At 39.2% G+C, this 27,978-nt stretch overlaps 1 protein-coding gene and 1 pseudogene across 4 annotated transcripts; one reads left to right on the top strand and one right to left on the bottom strand.

Moving 5' to 3' along the window:
* The first annotated feature begins 45 nt into the window (after positions 1-45).
* Positions 46-27,978, top strand: Gen1 (GEN1 Holliday junction 5' flap endonuclease). 4 transcript variants are annotated; one of them, XM_028867617.2, is made up of 14 exons: positions 46-288; positions 4,695-4,915; positions 6,079-6,265; positions 9,772-9,948; positions 13,142-13,252; positions 14,054-14,127; positions 16,209-16,297; positions 17,408-17,558; positions 18,704-18,740; positions 18,829-18,909; positions 19,683-19,813; positions 23,397-23,458; positions 24,837-24,980; positions 25,559-27,978. In XM_028867617.2, exons 2-14 carry the CDS (start codon positions 4,755-4,757, stop codon positions 26,890-26,892), a joined length of 2,739 nt encoding a protein of 912 aa, XP_028723450.1. In that variant the 5' UTR covers positions 46-288; positions 4,695-4,754; the 3' UTR covers positions 26,893-27,978. The 4 variants fall into 4 exon arrangements, with proteins under 4 accessions (XP_028723450.1, XP_028723453.1, XP_028723456.1 ...); XM_028867620.2 differs by lacking the exon at positions 46-288 and adding an exon at positions 2,567-3,108; XM_028867623.2 differs by lacking the exons at positions 46-288; positions 4,695-4,915 and adding an exon at positions 8,338-8,634 and having other exon boundaries at positions 6,182-6,265.
* On the bottom strand, positions 19,959-20,735 carry LOC114692009 (annotated as a pseudogene).

The following is a 27,978-nucleotide window of genomic DNA, read 5'->3' as shown; positions in this document are numbered from 1 at the left end:
ACCGCGAGAAAGGGAGGGGCGGGGGGGGGGGTTCGATGGGAGGAAAGGAAACGGTTTCCCGGAAGGGGCCGGACTCATGTCAAGGGCGCCGGATTCGAAATTGAGGCCCGTGGCTTAGCGCTTGGGAAGGCCGCGAGAGGCTGTGTTTTGTTTTGTTTTGTTTTCTTCGTGTTCACATTGATTCGAGGGGATCGGGGACTCGAGGGCGGCGGCAGTTAGTGGACTCCGGGCCAGACTGGTCCGTGACCGGGAGTGTCCCCTCCACAGCCGCGAGGAGGGGCTGTCCGGGTAAGTCCCGCGCGGGACAGGCGTCTAGAACAGGGGCGGGAGGGCGAGCTCGTCCCCCAGCCGCCCTGCGGGCTCCCCCGCGGCCCTACCCGAGGACGCCCCCACGCCTCCTTCAGCGCTGTCCCGGTGACCTTCCCCGGCGCCCTTTTGCACACCGCTCGCTCTCTGCATTAGTGGTTGCAAACTGGAAAAAGTTTTCTTGCCGCAGGTACTTCCGTGTGCCTCGGGGGGGGGGGGAGTGTGATCCTCTCTCTCCCCCTACCCCTCGCCGCTCCACCCTAGAGGGTGGACGTCGCCTTAAATCAATGGCAGCAGTTGGAGTTGTTCTTGGGCCTTCTCCATTCACGTCTCCAACGCGATGCTGGCCATCCGTTCCGTCTTTACACAACTTCACATCAGCATGCCGACCTGGCCAAGGAAACTCGCTGTGCCACAGTTTTCCCTCCTGTGTCCGGCGGGCGGGGGAAATGGCATTGACTGTCACCCCAGCCTCGGTTTGCCCATCCCCAGCCTTGGTGGACAACCTCAGGTCTCTCGTTGATGAAGTAAATTCCTTGGTTCAAAGTCACCGTTCACTTCATCGTCATATGTTGCGTCCTTTATCACGGACTAGTGAAGTGTGACATAGCCAGAGACTGAAATGTGGGACCCAGTCATCCCCGTTAGTAACTGAGAAACATCCTCTGGCAGTACTATCGTCCTATGAAAATGCTGACTTTGTCCCTCTGCAACCTCACTCTACCAAGATATTTAAATCCACAACCTGATCGTTATCGTGCCTACAGCACCCAGGCACATTCCTAATATATGCTAGTAGGTAAATTAAATATGGGTCTTAAACTCATCAAATTAAATTCATATGACAAGGTAACCGATAGAAATTTCAAACCTCACGACTTGGTGAAATTATGTTACATCCCATGCAGTTACAATCCCACACGATGAAAGTTTGTACTGTTTGCCAATCTTTATACGAAAACTTAGGTGACTAAATGGGAATTTGGAAATTTAACCACTTCCTGTCCCTTCTTTAAGCTTTGACAGAGCAGAAATTTTGTCTTAATGCAACGTGTTTTTGCATAAATCAAGCTATTGACTTCTTTTTTATGTTCTTTACATTTGATTCATTAGTGGAATTAGCAAGGGTCTGTGTTTTTCTCACCTCGTTCAGTTTTATAATTAACCAATAGAAACTTAATAGCTTTTAAGGAAGTTTTAGGAGCATAAATGGATTTATGGGCGCCATATGGTTACTTCAAAGGATCTGTTTTTTTGTTTTAACTTTAAGTAGATTCTTCAGCCCTTTGTTAATGAAGAAACTTCTACCAAGACATAATCTGAATATTCCTGCTACCAAAACTGATCTTGAGAGTCAAAGGATGTTAGAATCTCATCATTTATCTGGTTTAATATGTTTCATTTTCTAGAAAGGCTCATTGTCTCTCTGAGGCTATACAGTTGATCACTAGTATATCCAAACCAGAATCCTAACCTTATGAATTCCAAATTCAGTGCTCTTTCCACCAAACAAGATAAATTGAAGCTATTATAAGTTATAAAACTATTTGCTATTTATTCTGACTTTGTTGACTCTTTCCTTGTTACACAACTAACTCTTAAAAATTAGAAATATGTTAAGAGACACATTTATGTTGACTGCATCATGAGAGGACAGCAGTAGTTATTACATTATAAGAGGTTTGAATAGAGACTCACAAATTTACGTAGTTTTGGAGGATTTAATAGCTGTAGTATTTTTAAGTTTTACTTAATGCTAATCTTTCTTCAAGGATGAAATATGACCTAATCAAGTCTTTACTGTCTTTTAGTGTAGTTATACGTCTTGAACACTGTTCCATTTGGTCTCTTTTTGGAGTTTCACAAGCCTTTAGAATCTTTAACTATTGCCATGTAATATCACCTGGTACTGGTACTAAGAGCACATAGAGTGAGAGCACAATGCATGGTGGCTTAATTTAACGATTCTGAATTAACTACTTTCTTAAAACAGGTTGTGCCTACTTTTTAATACACTGTAACGGGCGTTCTTCATAGACAATATGGATTTTTGAACTTAGATTGTAGAATTAGAGAAAATCCTAAAATAGTATTTTTAAAATATAGCCAATAATAGCACATGCCTTTAATCCCAGCACTCCGGAGGCAGAGCCAAGCAGATCTCTGTGAGTTCAAGGCCAGCCTGGTCTACATAGTGAATTAAGGACAACTAGAGCTACATAGTGAGACCCTGTCTCAAAATAAAAAAAAAATATGTATATGTATATATGTGTATAGTAGATATAAACATATTGTAAATGTAATTGTGCATATAAATGTTACACTTGCAATACATAATTTTGCAATAACTCAATGTTTATATTTCCTTAAAAGATAGCCACCATAAGTGGATGAAAACAATATTTTAATGATTCCTTTTTTTCAACATGATTACTCAGGCTGTAATGGAGAGAAAAGCTGTATACAAATGGGAAGAAATAAAAAGCTGGAAATCTTATTACAGACTTAAAACTGTACATAGCAGAATTAGTGAAGTGTTGTTAGAAATGGGGGATTAAAAAGGCATTCTGTAGACACAAAATGTACTGATCACTTGACTGTTGGAGAACAAAGCTTAAGCAAGCATACTTGGGAAACACTAAGACTGAGACAGTTTTAAGGAGAGGTTTAAAGATTAAAGATAGGATTAAAGACTTTGGTAAAAAACCAGACAATTCCAATACCTGGGAGCTGAGCTAAAAGAACAAGTTGCAGACCAGTGTCCCCAGCCAGACCCTGTCTCAGAAACAAATGAGAACACAGGTGGGTACCACACATCCAGCAAGAATGAAATAAGTAGGCTGAGTAGTCACTTCAAAGAATATAGCTAATGATAGGGGTTAGTAATGCTAGAGGTCAGGCTAGCAAATAAAAGTTTTAATTCTTGTGGCTGCTTCTAGTTCTTTTAATATTATCCCTTAGTGTAGTTCTGATCTATACTTTTTGTAGTTTTGTTTTATCTAGTGAATGGTTGGTGGCTTTATTGGAAATTCAAGAAGCTCTAGTAGAAATTCACTGTAAGTTTCTAAGAGGCACCAAGGGTGACAGTTATAGTCTATATTGTTTTGGGGACCTCTTGGACTCTCCTTACCAACAAGGTCTGGCAGTAGGATTTTTGTGAGCCTGTTTTATGGGGGGAACACTCACTCCAACTGGTGTGACTTCAATTAATACATATATATATATATATATATATATATATAAACATGCATTACATTTCATATGTAATTTTAAGTAGCCACAAAATGATTCCTTATCATTATTTAAGACATCTTTAGTGTTTTTTATCCCTCCTTTTAAAATGAGTCTTTTCAGGTATCCAGTACAAATAAAAGCAAAAATATAGAGAATTTTTTCCTCAAATTATTATTTGTGTTAATGTGTTCTAATGGCTAATACTTTACAAATCTCATTTACCTTCATAATAATGTATTAGGAAATATATGTGCCTCTAGTCTTTCTAGGGTTAGCTACAACTTTTCACATTAACTCAAGTCTGTTGCCACAGTGTTACAGCCAGTAGAATTTGTTGAGGTAGAATAAAATTAGCACTGGCCTCCAATTAACTTCTTAATATTTTGTGTTCACTCTGTGTGTTTATCTTTGTAAAGTAATATAACCGTGTATATTTATGCACTTCACAAAAATGAGTGCACAAAATAACACTCGTGGTAGGACTGGCCACATTATAAAACCAAGATTCAGAAAACTGAGAAAATTATATACAACAGCCTTTCCAGTGATGGTTTTCTTTGCCTCTGTGTGAAATTTGATGGAGTAGACTTTCTGAATATACTTTTAGAAGAAAAGACTGGAATTTTTATTCTTAAGGTTTCTGCATATAAATAATGGCCTTTGGTTTAATATATTTTTGCCTTCTGCCTTGGGTTTTTAGGCTGGATTAAGGTCATTATTCAGAAAATAATAATCTGGATTAAATTTATGTAGTCAGATTTAGTCTTCATTGCAAACACATATCTGTATCAATTAACAATGAAGGGAAAGAAAAACAGGTGTAGGTGTTTAATAAAGAAAAACCAACAAAATACCCAGGCAGGACAATGGAGTTTAAGGTGGATGGTTCCTAAATTGTCCCATACTATATAAGGAAACATTATTCCTTTGGATGGTAGAACCACAGGTGACTTAAAATATGTTGCTTTAAACTTTATTTTTCCACACTGAACTCCTTATGTGGCCATACAATTAAAAACAGTACCTTTTATGAAAATGTAATTCCATATTTGTCCAGTATTTCCTACTTTATTTCTGCCCTCCCTATTTGTCCACCAATGTTTCTGTGAACTAACCCTGGATTTTGAGGGGTTTTGTTTTGTTTGTTTCTTTAGCTGTTTGCCTGCTCCCATGTTCCTTAAGTGTGCTTCAGATAACAGCAGATAATCACCAGGATGGGAGTGAATGACTTGTGGCAGATTTTGGAGCCTGTAAAGCAGCATATCCACTTGCAGGACCTCAGTGGGAAAACCATTGCCGTTGACTTGAGTCTCTGGGTGTGCGAGGCACAGACAGTGAAGAAAATGATGGGAACTGTCATGAAGCCCCACCTCAGGTATAGTAAAGGGTCTGTCACTGTAGATGAGTGATTGATTGTGTAGCCAGTCTTGGCATCCTGGCTTTGTTTCCACTTTTGTTTAATTGTCTATGAATATGTATTACTCTCATTGGTTAATAAAAAGATGACAGACTGGTGGCTGGACAGGAAGTTATGTGGGAAAGCCAAACAAAGAATGATGGGAAGAAGCTGGATGGAGTCCAAGGAGACACCAGCCAGCCAGCCAGCCAGCTAGCCAGCCACCAAGCAAGTGAGACATGTAAAAAATGAGGTAACATGCCATGAGCCACATGACAAAGCATAAACAGAAATATGGGTTAAGTGTAAGAGTTAGCTGGTAACAAGCCTGAGCTATCAGCTGAGCATTTATAATTCACATTTAACCTCTGAGTTAGTTATTTGGGATCAGGCAGTTGGTACAGGAAACATCCATTTACAATCTACCATTTTATAGCAATAACCTAAATATGCATTTCCTACTCCAAGCTTCAAACTCACATAAGTATCTTCACTACATGCTTCAGGTACTAAAAGCCAGAAGCTGAGAGGCCATTATCTCCCTCTTTTATCTCTCATCTCCAGTCCATCAGTAATTCTTGTCCATTCGGCTTCCAAAATACCTATGTGTTCACAAATTTCTCTTGATGTCCAGGGACACCATATCAGTCTGTGCCAACCTGATGTCTTATCTGTATCTGCGGCTGGAATGGCATTTTTATACCCTTTGCCTGATCATAGCCTTTCCCATCCAAACCAGTTGGCAATATGGATAGTGAGAAATCACCCATGCTCAAAAATGTCAAGTACTTGCCCATTTTCCTTAAAATAAGATCTTAATATGGCGGGTGAAATGGTTCAGTAAGTAAATACACTTGCTACCAGGCCTGACAGCCTTAGTGTGATCCTTAGAACCCACATGGTGGAACAATAGGACCACTTCCTGCAAGTTGTCCTTTAACCTCCATGCAAGTATAGAGGTGTGCTCGTGCCCACACAAATATACCACTCATGAATGTGTGTGCACACACATGCATGTGTTTGAAAATGTTATTGTACATAACATTTTTTGTATTAGCCTAGTGTTCAAACCTTTTTTCATACTGCTATTTGGACTTGTTATCAATATGATGATTAATACATTACTCATTTGTATATTTCAGAAACCTGTTTTTTCGTATTTCATATTTAACTCAAATGAATGTCAAACTGGTGTTTGTAATGGAAGGGGAGCCACCAAAGCTCAAAGCTGATGTCATGAGCAAGAGGACTCAGACTCGTTATGGGCCTGCTGGAAAAACATGCCCTCAGAAAACAGGGAGACCACATTTTAAGTCAGTCTTACGAGAGGTGAGCTTTTGGATTCGATGAGTAATTCTTATTTGAATTAAAGAGTACATTTTATAAACTTACACTCGTTAACCATGTTAATGGTTTCAGGGACAGAGTTTATGTTAGAGTGAAACAGACCTGAAACCAAGTTCTAGCACGGACATTTAGAAATTATGAGAGAACTTAATTTGCATTTTAATTCTTAGTGAAATGGGGGTAGTAATACTCTGCAGTGATTTTATAAATGCTTTAAAAATGTGTCGACAGTAAATAATCCATGGTAGGAACTGAACTATCTTTCCTTTTAACTCCAGTGGTTTTAGAATGCATGAGAGCCATAAGTCATTTGCTGCTTTGATCAAGGTTATGGGTATAAACATAAATAGGAGGCAGTTTGATAACGTGTCCATTTAATAAAGCAACAGTAGTAGGTTCTATGCCAATGACCTCTCTAGTTATGGGCCTCTACCAAAACTACAGTACCAGAAACTTCTATGGAAAGGACCTCAGATTCATCAGAAATCATTGTCCCCTTAGCGTCACGATACTATTGTACCAGTAAGTACCTCTTGCCTACAAGTTGGTATTGTAGCATGCAAAGTCTAAGGAAGACTGTAGGTGGGCCTTTATCCCCCAGCTGTATGCATAGGCGTTCCTGGCACTTGAAGGCTACCCAGCAGGACTTAGGGGATTTCGTTTTATATATATATATTTCATTATATATATAGATATAGATATTTGCTGTATAGCCCAAGCTGCCCTAGAACTATCTAGATAGCTTAGAGTGGTCCTAAATTCATAATCCTCCCTCATCACATTAGATTTTTTTTTATTTTAATTAAAATGTAATTACATCACTTTCTCCCTCCAAGTCCTCTCTCTCCAACTCCTTCCATACACCCTTCTCAAATTGATAGCCTCTTTTTCTTTATTGGTGTGTGTGTGTGTGTGTGTGTGTGTGTGTGTGTGTGTGTGTGTGTACACGAACACGCAGCTTTAGGGCTGACTACTTTGTTATGAGATAGCCAACTAGAGAACTCATCTCTGGAAGAGGCTAATTCTCCCTCTCTGGTCAGTCATTAGTTGCCTGTAGTTCTTTGCCTAGGCGTGGGACCCATGAGGTTTCCCCCTTTTGAGTTAACATGTCTATTGATAGTGTCAATGTTCAAGTCTGGTTTATGCTGCCATTTCTAGGAGGTACTTTTATAGCCAACTTCCTGGTATATTTTTAAGGAGTTGTAGTGTATAAATAATTTTATTGTTGACATTTCACTTAACACATCACAGACATGGTTCCCTGTTGTTGCTTTCTGTTCAAAATTATAACTTAAAGTGTTTATGTAACATGTATGGGGCTGTGAATTATTCTTATGAGTGTATATCATCACATTTTAACTTTCCTTCATTATACATGAAATTATGAACTTTCTGTGTAACTTTTTCTTACCATTTGAGATTTTAAATAAAATTATTCAAAATAGAATTGACAAATTAAAGTTCTAGAATGATTTTTTTTTTTTTAACTCTTGGAAATGCTTTCCTACCATTATAGGTGTGAGAGCAATTTTGATGCTCACAAAAGAACTCTGGATGTTTTCTTACACAGAAGCAAAATATAATCCAATCATGGTTAATCCTAGCACTTGGGAGGCAGGAGGATGTCTACAAGTTTAAGGCCAACCAGGGCTACATAGTGAAAACCTTGTGTTTAAAAATCATGAAAGTTGGGTATTTGATATGATGATATTTTTTCGAAGACAGTGCATAATATAATGATTCTTGAACTGCCATTTGGGGATCTTAGTGTTTTAAATAATTTTCAATTTCTGAGTAGTCAAATTTAATGACTTAGTAGTTGAAGTAAACACCTATACTGGGGTCTAACAATTTCCTGTAAAATTAGTTCCTGGAAATATGTATGAGTCTCATCCTTAGAACATTAAAAAGGCTCTATCTTTATCTAGGCCTTTTTAAGGGACTTGCTCTATTCCTGCTTCTGTATCACAATCACTATGGTGCCTATAGGCATTTTGTGTCCATTCAGTGTTGCTTACCTATCACCCATTTTCCTATTTCTGCACTCCCAGTAGGTCAAAAAATACAAATTAATCCTCCTTCAACATCAAACCCATCCAATAGAAGTAGAAGAAAATTGCAACCAGCCATATCATAACTTGTGTGCTGCTGCTACAAAAGGAGTTGTGAATGTAAATGGCACACAAAGCTGAAATAACTTTGCCTAGTGTGAAAAGATAATCCCAACTAGGGTAAAAAGAGAAGACATGCTTGTTGCAAAAATGTTTTCCCCTAGTCACTGCACCAGAGTCTTGCGACTGTTGGCCTCAGGCTACATCTGGCAGCAAATGATTCAAGATTAAAGATTCTGGGTAAGAGGTGTTCTTTCTGTCAGTCTGTCGAAAGTGCATTGCAGAGCCTCTTGTCTCCATATTCAGCATTCCTCAATTCGGAAAGAACCATAAATGGCAAGGAACGTGAACTACTGTAGTTCGTGTGGATAAACTGTAAGCTGTTCATGAGATCAAAGCTATAACCCAAAGAAAACTCACAGTGGGTTATCTATGCATCCTGAAAGGATAAAATCACCTTGCACAGGTATCTGATTTCCTAGGAGAGACCAACACTGTAGCCTTGAGAGTTTCATACTCTTGTATGACACTCTTCCTTGGGAAATGCTACCAAGTAGAGACTATGACAGCCTAAGCATACCATCAAAACCCAGCTTGTGAGCCAGACTTTTATTGGGTGGGATTGCTTGCAGGAACATGGGTACGGGGGCAATAAGAGGAGCAGGCACAACTGTGTCACCAAAACTCCATCCCACATAGGCGACAGCTCGTTAAAGCTGGAACCCAGAGTGCACTGCACAACCTGCTGCAGTTCAGGAGGTGTGAGAGTGTCCTCTCCAGGTGGCTCAGTTTCTGAGTGTCCTTGAGGTGGTTCAGTGGGGTCTGCTTCCAGGTAGCCCAGCAGTCTGTCTGTGTGTGTGTCTGTTTCCCATCTCTCTGTGTGTGTCTCTGTCACTTTTGAGTGTCTTTGCTGATCTAAGAAGGTTGCTCAGTAGTCCTTACTACTTGCATATGCTTGGAAGGGAGGGCCTAGTGTCTGTGGTCAGGTGAGGGAGGGACTTCCTGAACCCTCAGAGGTATTTATTTGCTGATCTGAGCTTGTTGAACTTCCCTGCAAGAAGGAATGTTTTCACTCCCTCTTAGAACATACTGTGTAAATCCCAACCATAATACTGGAAGTCTCAATATTTTAGTGTTGCTTTCTGCAAGATAACACTTTAAAACTGAAATAGGTATAACCAAATTGTTATTTTAATTATCTTACCTAAAAGGTGAACAATCCTTTCTTAATGCCATCAATTACTCAGTGTCCAAATTTCCAAGTGTTTCTTCAATACCATATATTTTTTAAATACCCAAAAGACTACTAATATTTTGAATGTAGAAGTAATGTAAAAACTAGAAAATTCAATGTCTTGCACCTACTCTTTGTTTCAGTGCCTAGAAATGCTAGAGTGCCTAGGAATTCCCTGGGTCCAGGCTGCTGGGGAAGCCGAAGCCATGTGTGCTTACCTTAATGCCAGTGGCCATGTGGATGGCTGCCTCACCAACGATGGTGATGCTTTTCTGTATGGAGCCAAGACTGTTTACAGGAATTTCACTATGAACGCAAAGGTACTTCTTCTCTTTCTCTCTTGGTCTCTGTTTATACAGTACATTTTTAAAGAGCAAGACTGAAATAATATGTGAAAAATGCTCCCATGATGCCTGGCAAATGGTTACTGCTACATAAAATGTTTACTAATTAAAAATATCATTGCTATATATTTAAAGGAGCTAGAAAACATTTTGAACGTTTTCACCATAAATGTGTGTGTGTGTGTATTTAGATTTAAATTTTTTAATGATTTGTATGTGTGGGGTAGGGAGTATGTGCACTTAGGAGTGTAAGTGTTGAATCCACCTGAAGCTGGAGTTACAGGCCTCTGTGAGCTGCCTGACATGGGTACGTGGAATGAAACTCAGATGCCCTTCAAGAGTAGTATGAGTCACCGCTAAGCCATCTCTCTGACCCTGTAAATAGGGATTTAGAGGTGATGGCGAGAAAAAAGCTGATTATCTATTAAAAAGTAAATTAAAAAACAGTTTTAAAAAGCATCGTGATCCAGCAAAGTGGCTCAATGGATAAAGGCTTTTCACCGGAGTTTGAGTCCCAGAACCCACATCGTGGGAGAAGAGACTTCCACAAGTTGTTCTTTGCGTTCCACTCACACACCACGGCATACACATACCCGTACCAATGAATGAGGTAATTCATTTTTTTAATTAAAGCATTGCCAAATAGTTTATTCTCTTCAAAATGTGAATTTTTCACTAACGTAGCACAGAATTACGTGTGAATGCATTGTTTTGTCCCAGAACTTCTAGTTTTGGTATTTAATCCTCAAAATGCCTCCAAGTGTACGAGGAAAGGGGTAGAAGACAGGAAATTCTTTGTTATGGTATTAGTAACTATGAAAATTAGCAAACCAAACGCTTGTAGGGGAATGTCTAAATGTTTCCCAGTTATGTTCCTAGTTGGGGATTCTTGCCAATTAGCATTTTTATTGCAGCAATCAGGGGGAGGGAGACTAGGTAGTCTCCACCTCAGCATTTGGTATATTAGGACCAGCAAGGCTAAGCTTCATGCCATTTCTCTCCAAACACTAGGAGGTTCCTACAAGAAGGGCTGTCACAGAGTAGGTGTGGTGCAATACTAAGCAGTCGTGTGAAAGTGTGTCTTAGAGCTGATGGTGCACACCTTTAATCCCAGCACAGTGGATGCAGGGCAGGAGGATCTGTGAGCTCCAGGTCAGCCTGGCTTACAGAGCGAGTTCAGTGAGAGCCTGTTGGGAGAGATGTGCTACTGATATAGAAAGATACCCAGGCACATTGCTGGGGACGTTGCCGAACGGTATTTTTATGTATCTCTACCTTTATTAAAAATAAAGGTGATAACCAGGTGGTGGTGCCCACCTTTAGTCCCAACACTCAGGAGAGAGGGGCAGGTAGATCTCAGTGAGTTCGAGACCAGCCTGGTCTACAGAGTGAGGTCCAGGGCAGCCAGGGCTGTTACATAGATAAACTCTGTCTCAAAAAAAAAATTGTTAATAGTAAATATTAATAATGTCAGAGAAAAGGATTATTTTTAGAAGAATGTATACTAAGGTACTAATAATTAACTTTAATACAATTATAGTGAATATTTATTTTCTATAGTATATACCATACATTGTACTTTTTAGACACCAAAAACAATAGAGAGAAAAAGAAATTGCCCACCATGAAGGTTTTTTCTAATTTAAATGTAGTATTTTTGGCAATTTTTGAGAACTTTATACATGAGTTCAATGTATTTCCATCATATTTCCCACGTACTCCTTGCAGACCTAATTCCCACCCCCACCCAGTGTGTTTTCTGTTGCTATGATAAACAACACAACCGAAAGCGACTGGGGAGGAAAGGGTTGATTGACTTACACTTCCAGGTCACCGTCATCACTGAAGGAAGGCAATACAGAAATCTGGAGGCAAGAGCTGATGCGGAGGCCATGGAGGAGTGCTGTTTTCTGGCTTGCTCAGCTTGCTTTTTTGTACAAACCAGGAAAACTTGCACAGGGATGGCACTACCCACAGTGGGCTGGGTCCTCCAACATCAGTCATTAATCAAGAAAATGCCCCCAATGACTTGCCTACATACCAATCTTAGGAAAATATTTTCTCAATTGAAAACCCCTCTTTCTAGATGCCTCTAGCTTGTGTCGTTGACAAAAAACAAAAACAAAACAACAAAAATCCAGCACACCCTCCCAAATTCACATTCTTTATTTTATTTTATTATTTTTTTTTTATAGTCTATGGTTCCAATTTGTAACGCCCATACACTATTGGGTATGAGGCTATCCGCTTACAGCATGGGCAACCCACTAGAGTTAACCCCCTTAAAGAAAATTGACTCTCCACCCATAGAAGCCATCAACTGTCAACAGTTCCTCAGCTAGGGGTGGGGGGCTCGTAAACCTCTTCCTGCTCAGTGCTGAAATCTTAACTGCCTTGATCTTTGGCAGGCACACACAGCTGCTATGAGTTCATGAATGCAGTGGTTCTGTCATGTCCAGAAGTCACACTTTGGTTCCTGTCCTCCCAGCCTCTAGCTTTACAATCTTTCTGCCCACTCTTTCACCATGATCCCTGAGCCCTGGGGAAAGGAAATGTGATGTGCACGTCTGAACACTGTTCACATACTTACTCTGCACGTAACACCCACTGCTTCTCTAAAGACATCTGAGAACTGTAATCTATGGGTATAGAGATGCAAATTTAGAGGGCAGTTTGATGCTATGTCCATTTAGCAAAATAATAGTAGTAGGTTCACCCCTGGGGCCTATGAGCTCCCCAAGCATGGGTTCTTGGCCAGATATCCAGTACTAGGCATGCACTGCCTCTTGTAGAGTGGTCCTTAAATCCAATCATAGAGCAGTTTTTTACACTCATAACCTATGACAGTCATTCTTCTATTGAACCCAGGGCAAATCTTGCCATGCTGGTCCTTATTTTAGTTCACAAGGTTCACAGCTGAGTTAGATTGTTGATGACTTTTCCTTCCCCACAGCAGCCGGCACAGCACCTTCTGGTACTTTGAAACACAGCCAATAAGGAAGAAATTTCAGTATCACTTTATTCATCCATTGAAATGTCACGTTCTGTAGATATTGTTGTGATCAGGATGATTTTCTTGTTCCAAGTTTTTAGAAAAAGACTTTAAATGACAGCTCATTCTTTCTACTGTTTAACATAAAACACTTTGAAACCTCTGTGCTCTTTTTAGGATCCACATGTTGACTGTTACACAGTATCATCTATCAAGAGTAAGCTGGGCTTGGATCGGGATGCCCTGGTTGGACTGGCGGTGCTTCTTGGGTGTGATTATCTTCCAAAGGCAAGCTGAGCTCATCATGTCTTACTCAGTATCTTGGATGCTTCACATGGTTTCTGAGTGTGCGTGTGTGTACATTGTATGGGTATATAACTATGAATTCACTTGAAGTATAGTCCATTCACTAACATAGATAATCAGCAGGACTGATGAGGTGATTGACTGGGGAAAGTACGGCCATGCAGGCCTGACATCCTGAGGTCCGTGCCTGGGATGCACGTAACGATGAAAGTAAGAAAACCAAGTCCACAGAATTGTCCTCTGACCTTCCACAAGTTCCATGGCTCATGTGCTCACACACATGCACTCACACATGAAATAATGAGCAAATAAATCTAAAGACAATCAGCTTCTCATAATCCTAAAAAGCTACCTTGTGACAACAAATATACAAAAGTGAATTCTGTAAGTGGTCCCACAGCCTCAGTCAGCCTCAGGAGATTGACTCGCGTGCTTGACCGACCAGCCTATCAGAGAAGTTTCAGGATTCGCCTGTTTTATACCGATGCTAGTTTCTATTATGGCCTCATCTATGTTTTAGCTCTTTGTGCTCATCGGAGCTGTCCAGCTGCACACATGTGCAATGCTCTTGTCGCTGCTGCTGAGCAGCGTCATTACTGAGGTAGCCGTCCAGACCTCCCTGCCTCTCAGCATTGGATTAGATTTTCTTCATAGAGTGACAAGAATTATGAGGACAACCTTTTCTTAAATACGTTGTGTAAAAATGCACATGATCACTATTATAACTCTTTATATGTGTCCCCATCATTCCAGATTAACATTTGTTTTTCCACTTTATGAAAGGGAGTGCCTGGCATTGGAAAAGAACAAGCATTAAAACTTGTGCGGATTTTAAAAGGTCAAAGTTTGCTTCAGAGGTAACTAAGTGTTGCTTTTTCCTCCATGCTGGATACACTCTTGCTGGACTCTGAACTACTCTGTGTTTTCATTTTCAGTAATTAATTCTTGCTTATCTTGAACTCTTCCCAAAAAAAAGGAAATGAATACATGTTCAAAGCATACTATGAAGTATGTATTTTTGTTTCAATACACATAGTACAATGTCAAATGTAGCCATGGACATTTTCCCATAGACTGTGTTAGATTGTTAGTATCAGTTAAGATGAATATAACATTGAAATAAGTTTGTATTTGATGCTTTGGTATTATATTTCTATAAATGAAGTACTTTATAATGTGTTGAAAATATTTAATAAGTAACATTGGATAAAGGACTTTTAATTTGGGCCAGCTACATGGCTCAGCATGTAACAGGACTCACAGTACAAGCCTGACCACCTGAGTTCATTTGATTGCTAGAAACCATGATGGAAGGAGAGAACTGGCACATAAAAATTGTCCTCTGACTGCCACATGCGCCTAAACTCACATGCATACATACCCACACACTGTATAGACATGTGTACACACAATACAATAAGTTAAAACTTAATATCAAAAAACTTTGACTTTGTTCTTTGTCTTGCTGTTATATATTTAGTAATATATTAATTCTAATTTGAGCTGTACAACTTGAGGATCCAATTAAGATACAGATTATATTGAAATTTACAAATTACTTATTCTCTTAAAAGTTTGTGAATTATATGTGCTTGATGTAAGCAATAGTTTATAAAAATTAAGATTAATAACACTAAGATACAAAATAAGAAAGAAAAGAGAGCTGAGAGGCTAAACATAGTCTTGACCAACCCTCAGTATGTCTGAGATGGTATGTGCCTCAAAAGAAGCTCTAAGGGTGACAGAAATAAGAAGTGACTGAAAAATCTTGCAAATCACTCTACCCTTTCAACAATGCTTCTCTTTAGCTGGAAAGCTGTTGGTAGACCTAAGTCTTCAGTAAGTTCCTGGTGGACCTCTGTGATTATTGTGCCAAAACGGGAGAAATGGTTTAATTTGGCATGGGAATGAATAAAGGAACTGTCTCAGAATTGTATTTACAATAAAGTAAAGAATGAAACACAAGTAATTATGGTACTTCTAAGCTACTCTCATCGAAATAGTGTCAGCAAATATGTATTTTTTGGCAGCATTTAAACATGGTCTGTAAACTTGAAAATGATCAGATTTCTTAAAATAATTATCAATTCTATTTTTAATAATTTATATTATTTTTCCCTATTTTTTAATCTTTGAAGCTCTGTGATTTATCCAAAAGCTATTAATATGGATTTTTAGTATACTTTACAGTTATTCTTGACAGTAAATGAATCAAAATTTTCAACAGTTGGTTAATTACCTTAGTACTACACATTCCCCTGTGAACTCAAAGTTTGATGAGTAATATCTAGGTGTTCTTGATGGTATTATGTGAACCTGAAACTTTAGGCAAAAACACATTTTATTACTCAAAATCTTAACGGTTACATACATGTTTCTTAAAACCTTGCATTATACAAAGAATGTTTTGCCATTTGCATACAACAGATTAAGAAAAAATAAAACAATTAACATTTTAAATTGTCCACATTTTTTTTAAATTTTATCTAAAAACTTAACATTTTATTTGAATACACACATTACTCATTACCCTTATTTCTGATTAAAAATAATGATCCTGCATATAATTCTGCTTGTTTTATCCTCTGGCACACAGAAAAGATATGGGAAAAGGCATACACAAATTATTCTCCCCATATATTGCTCCCTAAGCAAACTCATCAAAAAGAAAAAGAGGGCTGAATGGCTGTGGTTAGATATACATCTGTACAGACGGACACATATGCACACTGTGCCCCCTTGCAATTCTTCTCCACCTGGGACCACATGTAAAGCTTATAGAAAACTAAGCATTTTTCCAGGCCAGGCAACTGGCTTTATAACCAGAAAAGAGAAAATAATTTGACAGATTAAAGGGAATAGGATAAACTGACATTTAAGAATGTATTTTTATGACCTCAATTTTTTCTGTTTTTTTAAAAACAATTTTCTAATAAAGGTTTAACCAGTGGATTGAAGAACCTTGCTCCTCTATTCCACAACCAGCAGCTAAAAAAGTGGCTCACTGCTCTGTGTGTTCCCATCCAGGTAAGCAGGCATAGGAAACTCCCACAGAGTATTGGAGCCTGAGCGCACATTTACAGTCCTGCTCCTCTGCTCCTCATACGTTCTTATCCTTTATCAAGACCCTGCTTGGAAATGCCTTAGATTCAGAGGCTGAGTTACACAGACATCATGAGCATGCAATAAGCAATATGGAATGAGTAAAATTTCATACTCTGTTACCAAATTATCTAGATTTTAGTATTGTCATGTTTTGATATATGAATCTATTTTTATAACAAAATATAAGTCTTAAAGGAAAATGGAACTAAAACCATTCATTTTTTAATCAATGTTTTATGTTTATATGCTTAATTATCAACCTAATTTACTGGCTCTATAAATAATGACTTAAAACTAGTTTCTAATACAAGTTCATTCTTGTTGAAAATAGGTTGAGTCTTCATTAGTCTTAGTTGAAAAAGATAACACTGAACATGAGCTGAGTGTGGTACACACTTGTAATTCAGTACTTGGGAGATAGAGACAGTAGGATCGAGAGTTCAAGGTCATCTTCAATTACATAAGGCATTTGAGGCCACCCTGGGCTCCATGAGACCCTGACTCAAACAACAACAACCACAAAAAACAACCACACACAACCAGAAAAGTATCACGGAGTGTGTTTCCTTTCAAAGGAACGAGGCCCAGCCACACCTGTGCTGCAGTGATGACCTTCCTCTTCTAAGCATAGTCTAAGACAGCTCTCGGGCAAATGGGAAGTGCACACTGCCAGAGGACTCATGCGCTCAGTGACGAAACCATTTCATGAATTAGAATTTTAAGAAATCTTACTAATAATTACATTTTACTTTCCTATCTTGTAGCTACTATATAAACCAAAAAGGTTTTCCATTCTTGGACATAAATTAATCAATACTTCAAATAAATGAGTACTTTGTGAGCAGTGTCATGATAGTAAGTTATAATTTGTCCTAACCACTTTGGTGTACATTATTCTTTCAACCTAAGTGTACTGAAACCAACTGTACTAGACAATATTAATTCTGGAATCTTTGATAATGAGAGAAAAGGTGCATATTGAAGCTAATTCTGCAAAGCAATAAAATCATACATCTTTGTGTCTCCACAAAGGTTCACCTAAGGATCATGAGCGTAATGGATGCACATTATGTAAAAGTGATAGATACTGTGAACCGCATGATTATGAATACCACTGTCCTTGTGAATGGCACCAGACAGACCATAATAGGCAACTAAATGAAGTAGAAAACATCATTAAAAAGTAAGTTCTTTTTAGTCACTTAATGTTTTTTTCTATGACCTATATAGAAACCTGAGGTTGATTTACTTCCCCAATAATAACCTTCCCCCACATGCCTCGCATACTGTGTTTTGTTTCTGTTAAAGCAAATTTCATCCATCTGGTCCAGTCATAGTGGCACACGCCTTTAATCCCAGCACTTGAGAGGCAGAGAAGCCAGCCTGGTCTACATAGCAAGCTCCAGGCCAGCCAGAGTTACATAGTGAGACTCTCTCAAGAAAACCAAAAGAAGAAAGAAAAAAAAAAAAAGCATCCCTCTAAGGAGCTGACAAAGTGGTTTAGCAGGTAAAGGTGCTTGCTGCCAAGCCTAGTAACCCGAGTGTAGTCAGGAGAACACACGTGTAGAGCAGAGAACCTACTTCAACAAGCTATCCTCTGACCTCACACGTGTGCTGTTTGAAGAGGCCTAACTTAACATTAGTGCAGCCGTGACAGGCTGCATACTAACAATACTGGGACTAGGCCTCACCATTACAATAACCAGGGAAAGCCACAAACTGTACCCTGCAGGGAACCAATCAGAACTGAGACAAACAAGTACTAAATGCTCTAGAACATAAAGGATCGCTTACATAATCTGTGTATAGATTCCCAATTTCCTTGCAGCAATGCCAGAACAATCCCTGTTTAAGAAGACTTCTGTTACCTCACTCCTGCCCAATCAGGAGTTCAACCTTCATCTGAATCTGGAATTTCCCTACCCGCCACCCCCCACCCCATCCTTTACTCCTTAAAAATTCTGCTATACTCAGCTCAATGCTCTCCCTGATTCAACCACTGTGTGGGAATGGACAGGAAGCCCAAGCTTAAGCTTGCAATAAAGGCTCTTTGCTTTTGCATGCAAACTCAGACTCCTAGTGATCTCTAGGGGGCTCATGACTTAGGCATAACACTGTTCATATGTGCCCGCACAAATTCACCCACACATAAATAAATATTACAAAAAAGTCAAAATAAAATTTTATCTGAGAAGATAGCAGTTTAATAGTTTTTCAGAAAAAGGCTTGAAAGATACTGTATGTAGATATTTGTTATAAAATGAAACTGGATGGGATTTTGGTCTGACTAATCTGATTGTAATGATTATATGTATAACTTATCTCTAGGAAAGCTTGCAGTTGCAAAGGATTTCCATTCCACGAGGTAATAATAATCCAATCATCTATTTTTTAAAATTGTTAAGAGTTTTAAAGACCTGATTCCTGTTTTTGTTTTTGTTTTTTATACTTAGGTCATCCAAGAATTCCTTTTGAATAAGGATAAAATTTTGAAACCCATCAGGTACCAAAGACCTGATTTATTATTGTTTCAGGTATCTGAAAATAAATTCTTACTTAATAGTAACAGTAGATAGGAGGAAGATCAGAAGGATATTAGCTTCAGTATATGAGAGGAGACTTCAAAACTAAGACAGATAACTATTGACTATCCCTATGTTATTTGGCATTCATTTATAAACTTTACCCCTTGACTATGCAAGATCCATACTCTTCAGACCAGAAGGCAAAGACAGGCTGCTTCTCAGTCACCATGTGTAGGCACATTGAATCCAGGACTATGTCTGGAAAGAAGGGCTTGGGACAAGGGGTGCTATGGTCATATATACTATGACCCTGAATATGAAATATCCTTAAAATAGAAATAATGTTACCACTTCATAAAGTCACCATGAGTATTAAATGAGATTATTTTAAACCCTGATGTTGTAATTAGGAAGAAAGGATGGCTGAGTAAATCTAGTTACACTCTGCCTTGTTAACAGCTAGCTATTATACGGAATGAATTAGATGTCTTCCCACTTAATCTACATAACCTGTCAACAGGGTTACATTCTCAGAGTTAAAGATGGAGAAAAGGCCTAAGAGAGGTCAAGGCACTTAGCCCACCATCTCAGACATAAGCTGGCAATCCGAACAGAGAACCCTCCCAACCACATCGCTCTTTAGCACTTTATCCTTAGGGAGCTCATTTTTGCACAGAATAGTCTCATTAGTATTACTTTAGCATTACTATTAAAGAAAAGATAATGTCTGAGAGCATTTCTTGTCTGAAAAGTTTTAATATTTATCTTTACTGTATTTATAGAGATTTACCATTCAAAAAATGGAGTGGCCCAATCACTATGCCTGTGAGAAATTGTTGATGCTATTGACCCGCTATGACATGACAGAAAGAAAACTTGGGAGAAAGAACTCTAGTCAACTACAGCCAATTAGGTAATGTAGTTTAAGGAATTGTGTGGTTGGGGCTAGAGAGATGGCTGGGCAGTTAAGAACAGTTGTTGCGCTAGCAGGGGACCTGGGTTCACGTCCCAGCAGCCATCTGGTCACTCACAGCCATCTGTAACTTCAGTTCTGGGAATTTTTTTTTTTTTTTGGCTGTGTACATAGGGTGCTTTATTCTCCACAGAGTGATACATGCTGAGGTGGGTTGGGCTTGGGCCAATGTCCCCATATATGCAGAACTGAATAAAGTGGGTCTCTGAGAGGTCTGATTTGCCTTGATGTGAAAAGGGACACGGGAAGGTGGATGGTAAAACCAGACTTGTGTTAGTCCTGTGCTGGTCCTGGCTTGGAGCGTAGGGAGACGGGCAGCTCTGTGGTTACTTCCAGGCAGGAGATGCCTGCCGGCCTTGGAGGGCTTTCTGAACCACATCTTCCCACTGAGCATCCGATATCTCCCGAGCCCAGGCGGGCACCCCCGATGCAGGCAGGCTCACTCCTGCCATGGTCCTTTCCACCAGCTCCACGTGTTCTGGATCCATGGGGATGGAGCTGTGGCTGCTCAGTGCTGCAGCTCCCTCCTCATCTTCATCCTCACTCTCTAACGGTGGATCTGGCAAATGAAGCCCCAGGGCCTGGACCCGATCTTGGATGTCAGCAGCTCCACCTTCTCCCTCACCCACTGGTGCCAGTTCCACCTCTTGTTCAGGATCTTGACTGAGGGGCTGGTAGGAGTAGCCTGCTAGGCCTGCTCCTGTTTCCCCCTGCTCTTCCTCGGGTTCTTCACTGCTCCACTCCCCAGTTCCTTCTGTAGGACCCTGATGTGGCCCTAAGTCCTCAGTTTGATTGGGGAAGATACGCTCAGGGCCATGGTGTCTCCCCCTAGAACTACTGCTGCCATCCGGGCAGGGGCCTCTCAGAGCCCACAGCCGGACCCGCACCTTCACTTCCGGCGGGGCAGGACGTCCAGTTCTGGGAATTTGATGCCTTCTTCTGACTTCTGTAAGGCACCGTGCATGCTTGTGGTACACACACATACATGTGGGCAAAACACTCATACGTGTAAGTTAAATAAATCTAAAATATAATTTTTTAAAACTATTAGAAAAAAGTATTTTGTGATGAAGACTGTTTCCACCTCAATATTTGCTGACTGGAAGTGTTAGTCTTTCTCCCGTGTGTATAACAGCTGTTTTCCAAAGATGGAGGAAAGAAAGCCTAGAAATTAAAATCATATTCAGGCCTCACACTCAAGACAACATAGTAAATTCAGGTTAGTGACATACTTTCAACTTTTCTGCTTAAAAAGTACAAAAATAAACAGAAAATATAAAAAGAACCAAGCTTAACAAAGAACTATTTCAGTGAACCAGAAGAAAAATAGAAAGTGATGGAGTAGTATTTTAAAGTAAAAATGACTGGCAACATTGAAGAGTAGACATTGTTCACACAAAAGGTTCTTTCATACACTTGAAAACTAAGAGATTTTACCACACAAGTCTCACATTAAAAACACTATTAAGCCGAGCATAGTAGCACAGTCCTTTAATTCCAGCACTGAAAGCTGAAGCAAGCAGATCTCTGAGGTAAGGCCTACCAGGGCTATATAGTGAGACCTTGTCTCCAAATAAGCAAACACACATACCCGCGAAGAACTATTAAGAAGAACAACACATCAAGAAGCAAAGTGAAGCCGGAGGAAGATGTGGACTAAACATTGTCAATAATTTAATGAACTGGGTGAAATTATTCACCTGAGTAATTATACTCACATAATTTTCATGATTAATAAATGATAAACTAAAGCTTCATTTTGGATTGTATTCCAAGTGTTGGTCTTAAATCTTTAGATACATATTTTGAGAGTATTATTTATATCTGTTAATTGGTGTGTTTTTCTACCAGAAATACAATATCTGTAGTGCTGCACTCAACCTTCCTCAGAGAAGCTGAATTCTGCAGCAGATGGAAATTAGCATAGACCTGCAGCTACAGAGTGCAGAAAATGAGTGATGTTGGGTTGGAGTACACATTCCTAAATAAGATATTTATATCATCTCTCTCTCACACACACACACACACATACATAGCTCAGGGAACATTGTGAAGGAGAAGACAGAAAGATAAGAGATGGGTTTAGGAAGGTTGACTTCTGGACAGGTAAGAGCCATTACACTCGGTGGATAGGGTTAGCCACACAAGACCTACACAAGATCAAGCAGTGAAAATTCCAGTGCAGGTGAGAGAAGGGCCCATGATTTCCGCTCCTAGCTAGGGAGCTCTGGCAGTTGATAGTTTCCGAGATAGAGGAGTCAGTTCTCTTCAGAGAAGTGCCCCCTCTTAGACTGTCCATGCTTCAATGGATGGTCCACACATGCACATAGAGAGGGCAGTGGCCAGACGCTCTGAAAAGAAGCTGTGAAGTTGGGAGGAGCATATGGTGGAGGATATAGAAGGAGCTTAAAGTGGAATAGGGAATGGGGGGTTAATATGACCTAAACACATTGTATACATGTATGATAAAATTATCAAAGAGTGAATACGAATTTATGTTAGAAGAAAAATAAATAGCACTGTAAACAACAACAAAAAGAAATACAATGTCTGGCATCAAATAATTATAGTTAAAATAAGAAATAAAACTATCAGCTGGGCAGTGGTGGCACAGCCTTTAACCCCAGCAGCACTCAGGAGGCAGAGCCAGGTGGAACTCTGAGTTCAAAGCCAGCCTGGTCTGCAGAGTAAGATCCAGGATAGGCACCAAAACTACACAGAGAAACCCTGTCTCAAAAAAAGAGGAAGGAAGGAAGGAAAGAAAGAAAGAAAGGAAGAAAGAAAGAAAACAAACTATCAAACCAAGGGTATATAGGAAGGAGAAAGTGAGTACAAAGGAAAAATTGCTAACAAAACATAGTATTTATGAATTAGTCCAACTCTCACTAGTCATAATAAATGTAAGTGGGTTAAATTCATTTATTAAAATGCATATTGAATTGGGTAAATGGAGATAAAAATTTTCGTAAGAAAATACAAAGTAGTATATAAAATTCAGAAACAACGATTTAAGATTTAATAGGCAAGTACCAAAGTAGTTTAACAAGAGAAATCATAGAAAAAGCAATACTACATAATAATGAAAAGATATTGAGGGGCTAGCAAGAAGGATTAGAGGTTAAGAGTACTTGTTACTCTTGCAGAGGACCTGAGCTCAATTCCCAGAACCCACATGGTGGTTCACAGCCACCAGTCAGTCCAGTTCCAGAGCATCTCAGTCCCTCTTCTGACCTCTGTGGGCATCAGTCATGCAGCTGGTGCATCTTCATACATGTAGATAAAACACTCACAAATAAAATAAAATGAATAAATATGAAAACGTGTGTATGTGTGTATTGAGTAAATCCAACAATTTTCAACTCTACCTCACAATGAAATTATTCAACTGAGTGCAAGGTATATCTAGGCAGTAATTCCTTATATCTTTACTTAGAATAAATATCAATGGAAATTGAAGTGCATAAATTAAAATTTTACGAATAACTTGCACAGTTAGACTTCAGCATATGAATTTATTTTTCAGAATTGTTAAGCCTCGAATCAGAAATGGAGTTCGTTGTCTTGAAATAGAATGGGAAAAGCCTGGTATGTATTCATTATACACAGTCCTCACCAAAACAAGATGGTCAGATCTATCAAAGCAATACCCCATCCTCTTTATATGTCTTTTTTTTTTTCTTTCAACTAACATACAAACTAATGTTTCCTCATGGCATTTTCATACATACTTTGTTTTCAGGTTCACACAAACACACACAAGGATAGTCTCTCCTCTCCAACTCCCAGTTTATACTATTCCACCTCCAGTACTACCCTTTCCGCTTTCATATCACGTGTTCAGTTGCTCTCCCCAACCCACTTCCTTAAAGTCCCCTTCTGCCATAGGCCCCTTGACATTAAAAATTAGAACCACTTTAAGATTCCATGTAATCCCAGTCAGAAGGGTTACCTTCAAGCAAGCACATAACAACAAATGCTGGTGAGAATGTGGGAAAAGAGAAACCTTGACTCTTGGTAGGAGTGTAAATTAGTACAGCCACGTGTAAATCAGTGTAGAGGTTTCTCAAAAAAGACCCAGCTATATCAACCTTAGGCAGATCCTCAAAAGACTATCCTTCCAGAGAGATACTTGCACATACATATTTATTGATGCTGTGTTCACATTAGAAAGGAAACAGACTAGACATCTGTAAGTAAATGAATGGATAATGAAAAAAAAAAGTACATATACACTGTAGCATTTTATTCAGCATTAAGGAAACATAAAGTTATGAAATTTTCAAGAAAATGGATGGAAGAAGACAGTAGTGAGGCAACCCAGGCTCAGAAAGACAAAACACATGTTCTCTCAGACGCAAATACCAGCTTTTAGCCTTCCTGTGTATATTTTGCTGTAAACCTCCATAGAGACATTCTCATTTCAGCAGTTTGTGGATCCTCTAATGCTGCGAGTAGCTTCAAGAAGTTGATAACCAGGGCTAAGAGCTTGGAGGTGTGGCTTCCCTAATGCACAGGAAGCCCTTTGTCTTACGGAATTGTTTATTCTGTTCCTTATCTGTAATTTTAACATTTTATCTAAAGAAAGCTTTCTGTTCTCAACTGATGCTACTATTTCTGAAACGAGATTTGAAAGTTCTAACATAAAAAGAAATCTCCCTTTCAGCTCTTCTAGGAAAAGAAAGGAAAGTCAGTTTAAAAACAGCAACAAAAACAAAATGTATGAGCTGGCAGGAGGGAGAAAAGAGCCAGACCCCAGGAGTGATGAGGTGGTAATAGTGACCAGGAGACATTCTATGCATGTATGTGATTATCAGAAATCAACAATAGAGATATGACAGTTGTAGCACAGACTTGTGGTGAATTATCTGCCCATTTTGGACAGTGTAGTTTTCCTGGTAACTATGTGGAAAACTGAGTTGTTAAACCTTGAGTTGTCTGCTTTGCTGTATTTTCCATCTTCTAGAACATTTTGCTGTGGAAGACACAGAGGCTGGGGCACTGGATCTCCTTACCATCGAAGAGGCATCCCTGTTTGAAGCAGCCTATCCTGAGGTGGTTGCTGTCTACCAGAAACAACAGTTAGAAACTCAGGGGAAGAAACACAAGAGTAAGTGTTGAGTGGTTGTGCTGTGTACAAGTGTTGTGTGAATCAAGTGTAAGAACGGGGCTGTTTCTGTGTCTTCATCTGCTCTATCTTCCAATGCTGCGGGGCTAGGATCACACCTTAGGGCCTTGCAGATGCCAGCCAGCTGTTCTACCACTGCACTGCATACCAAGCCCCACACACTTCCTTCTAAACCTGAAGTGCTGGGACTCCACCATTCTGCTGTGTTTACTAACTTGACTAAGTTAAGTGCAGAGTAGTAGTGTGCTGTAGCACTAACGCTTACAGACTTTAGAGCAGCTACTGTGAAGAAAGATACCTTGTGTTATAAGTGCATTTTCTTTATCCTTCAGAATTCAGTTCAGAAAGTAACTCAATAATGACATTTCCCAGAGGAAAATACTTTATAGTGTTTCTAGGAATGTCCTAGGTAGTGGGTAGAGATGGGGTGTGTGGGGGGGGGGGCGGAATCTTACATAAATTAATGGTTTAAGTCTTTGGTTTAGAGTACTGTTTTTATTTTTGCTTGAGTTTTTTTTTTTTTTAAACCAAAGTTATTATATGTTTTTCTTTCTTTTCAGGTGTGAAAGTTAAGCCTAAAGGAAACAGTTTACCAGAATCAGATAATACAGTCAGTTATCAATCACTTATGACTTTAAAACCTACATGTGAAGTTTTCCCCAAGCATAATCCCAAAATTAGTTTGGAAATTTCTCCAGATCTTATTTTACCACAGGAATCTGCTTCTCCCTCATTGAGTAGTTTTGTTTTCTCAGAAAATGCTCCCTGTTTGAATTTGCAAGAACATTTCATGCCTTCTCCGAGACCTTTAGCTGGAAAGCAAACTAAAGATGTCAGTGATTTTATAGGTTCAGAATGTAGTCAGCCCAGCTCTTTATCCCCTACTAGTTCTGTGATTGCTAATCTTCAGTTGAGTACCATTGACTGGAAAGAGACTTCTTTTAGTAATTCTCCAGCTGTTCAAGAACACCCTTTGTCTCAAGATTTACAACCAGAACTTGAATCATCAGCCATCCTTCCTGGCTTTGAAAATTCTCCAGAACAATTGTCATACAAATCAGAACAATGCACCACAAACAATGAAATGTTGGGTAGAGATCTTCAAAAGATTATTCCTGAAGAACATCTGCTTCCTGGAGTCACTGGTTTATGTCTTCATGATTTGCCTCTAAAGGAACGAATACATATAAAATCCTCACGCCCTCAGCATAATGTCCAAGCAAATGCTAACCTGGAAAGTGTGCCCCTAAAAGTAAAAGGCTCTTGTATTACTGACAGTAATTCTGTTTGTTTATCAAATTTCTCAAAGGAATTTCCAGGAACAAATCTATACAAAGAGTCCAAAAGCTTGAAAGTACTAGACAACCAACTCCTTCTAGACAATTCGACAGTAAATACTTCCATACCTTATTCGTTTGATGACAAAGTGGTAAAGGCGTACTCACTTCACATTGGGCCCCCAAATACTGCTCTACCTCATAATCTAAAAGTTGATGAGAGGACTACTAAGAAACTTGTGAAGAATAGTGTTTGCCTCAAGAGAGATTCCTCAGATGAAGAAAGTGCTCCAGTGTCCTGGAAAGCTCAGTATGCTGCTCCAAAAATGAAACACAGTTCTCAGAAGCATAGCCTAGCCCAGGTCAGAGACAGTAGTCACAGCAAACTCAGCAATCCCAAAATAGACACCAAAGAAACCAAACTGTGCACAAAGTCTTCTACAACAGCTGGAGGTGAAGAAAACTGGTTCTCAGACCCAGCAAAAAGGACCCAGAGTTTTATACAAGATCGTAAAAAGGATGAAGACTCCACTGCCTGCTTGGAAAGTCCTCTCCCTTTAAGCCAGAGGTTAAAACTCAGATTCCAGAACACTGGAAGTAGATTTGAAAATACTTAAGTTTAATTTATTTGGGTGTTGTCAGCATTAGCAGAAGCCAGGCAGTGCTGTCTAGTTCATGTTTGGTAGAAAATTTACATGACTGTGCCATTTTAATCAAAATTGTAACTTATGATGGTAGCAGCCATGTATGGCTCATTCCTATAATCACAGCACTTAGGAGGTGGATAGAGTCTGGAGGATCAGGAGTTCAAGGTTATCCTCTGGTATATGGAGAGTTTCAGGCTAATCTAATTTATCTAAGGAAGAAAAAAAATTAAAACTTTGATTACAAAATATGACAGCTTCAAATAATGTATTTTTAGGAACTATTTTACCATTCTTGAAATGTCTTTACTGAGTATCTAGCATTGATGTATTAGTGTATCCTTTGATAGAGTAAATGTGTTACCAGTTTTTAGTTCTTATATAAGCCTCTGAAGCATTTGTTACAGTCTAGCTTATTCTCAAGAGGGTAACACTTTGTAATTGTATCCAGTGCCTTTTATTGGCCCTTCCTAATGGCTCTATTTCTCTTCATGTTAAAGTACCATTAACATGCTCTTTAGTGTTGTCATGTTTAAGAAATGAAAATGGAAGAAGAGGGTGATGTGGAGTAAAGTGTGTTTGTAAAGTCTGGATAAGGAAAGTTATTCCTTATGTGCATTCAGAAGTTCACAGGCACTACAAGTGGGGAATGTTCTTCAAATCAGGTGTAAAACCAAAGGGAACTGAAGCTTACCCAGGATCACACAGTTAGTAATAGCAAGGGTGTGAGTACCACCTTTGCTTTCTAGTTTGGACCTTATGGTTTTTTTTTTCTCTTTTGTTTTTAATTTATGAAACTGTTCCCTTTTGTTTTAAAAATTAGTTTTTAATTCCTATAAACATTAAGTCTTGCATAAATTGTATTCAAAAATTCTGGAGGCATCCGGATTCTGAAAGAAACAGTGCAACTGTTTGTAAATGACTGGAGCCTGAAAGTAGAAAATCCTAATGAATCCATCAAATCCATTAAAAGCAAGCTGGATGTGATGACACATGCCTTTATCCCAGAACTTGGAAGGCAGAGGTAGGTGGATCTCTGAGTTCAGGGCTAGCCTGGTA

Source organism: Peromyscus leucopus, chromosome 22, assembly GCF_004664715.2.
Source record: "Peromyscus leucopus breed LL Stock chromosome 22, UCI_PerLeu_2.1, whole genome shotgun sequence".
Taxonomy (NCBI): Eukaryota; Metazoa; Chordata; class Mammalia; order Rodentia; family Cricetidae; genus Peromyscus; species Peromyscus leucopus.
The sequence above is the reverse complement of the archived record's forward strand: the minus strand, read 5'-3'. Positions and strand labels throughout refer to the sequence as shown.

Excerpts from the sequence above, each read along its gene's own strand:
- Gen1 (XM_028867617.2), top strand. The coding sequence starts at position 4,755 with ATGGGAGTGAATGACTTGTGGCAGATTTTGGAGCCTGTAAAGCAGCAT. Across the intron at positions 9,949-13,141 it reads ATTTCACTATGAACGCAAAG|GATCCACATGTTGACTGTTA; the intron begins GTACTTCTTCTC and ends TGCTCTTTTTAG. Across the intron at positions 16,298-17,407 it reads CTCTGTGTGTTCCCATCCAG|GTTCACCTAAGGATCATGAG; the intron begins GTAAGCAGGCAT and ends GTCTCCACAAAG.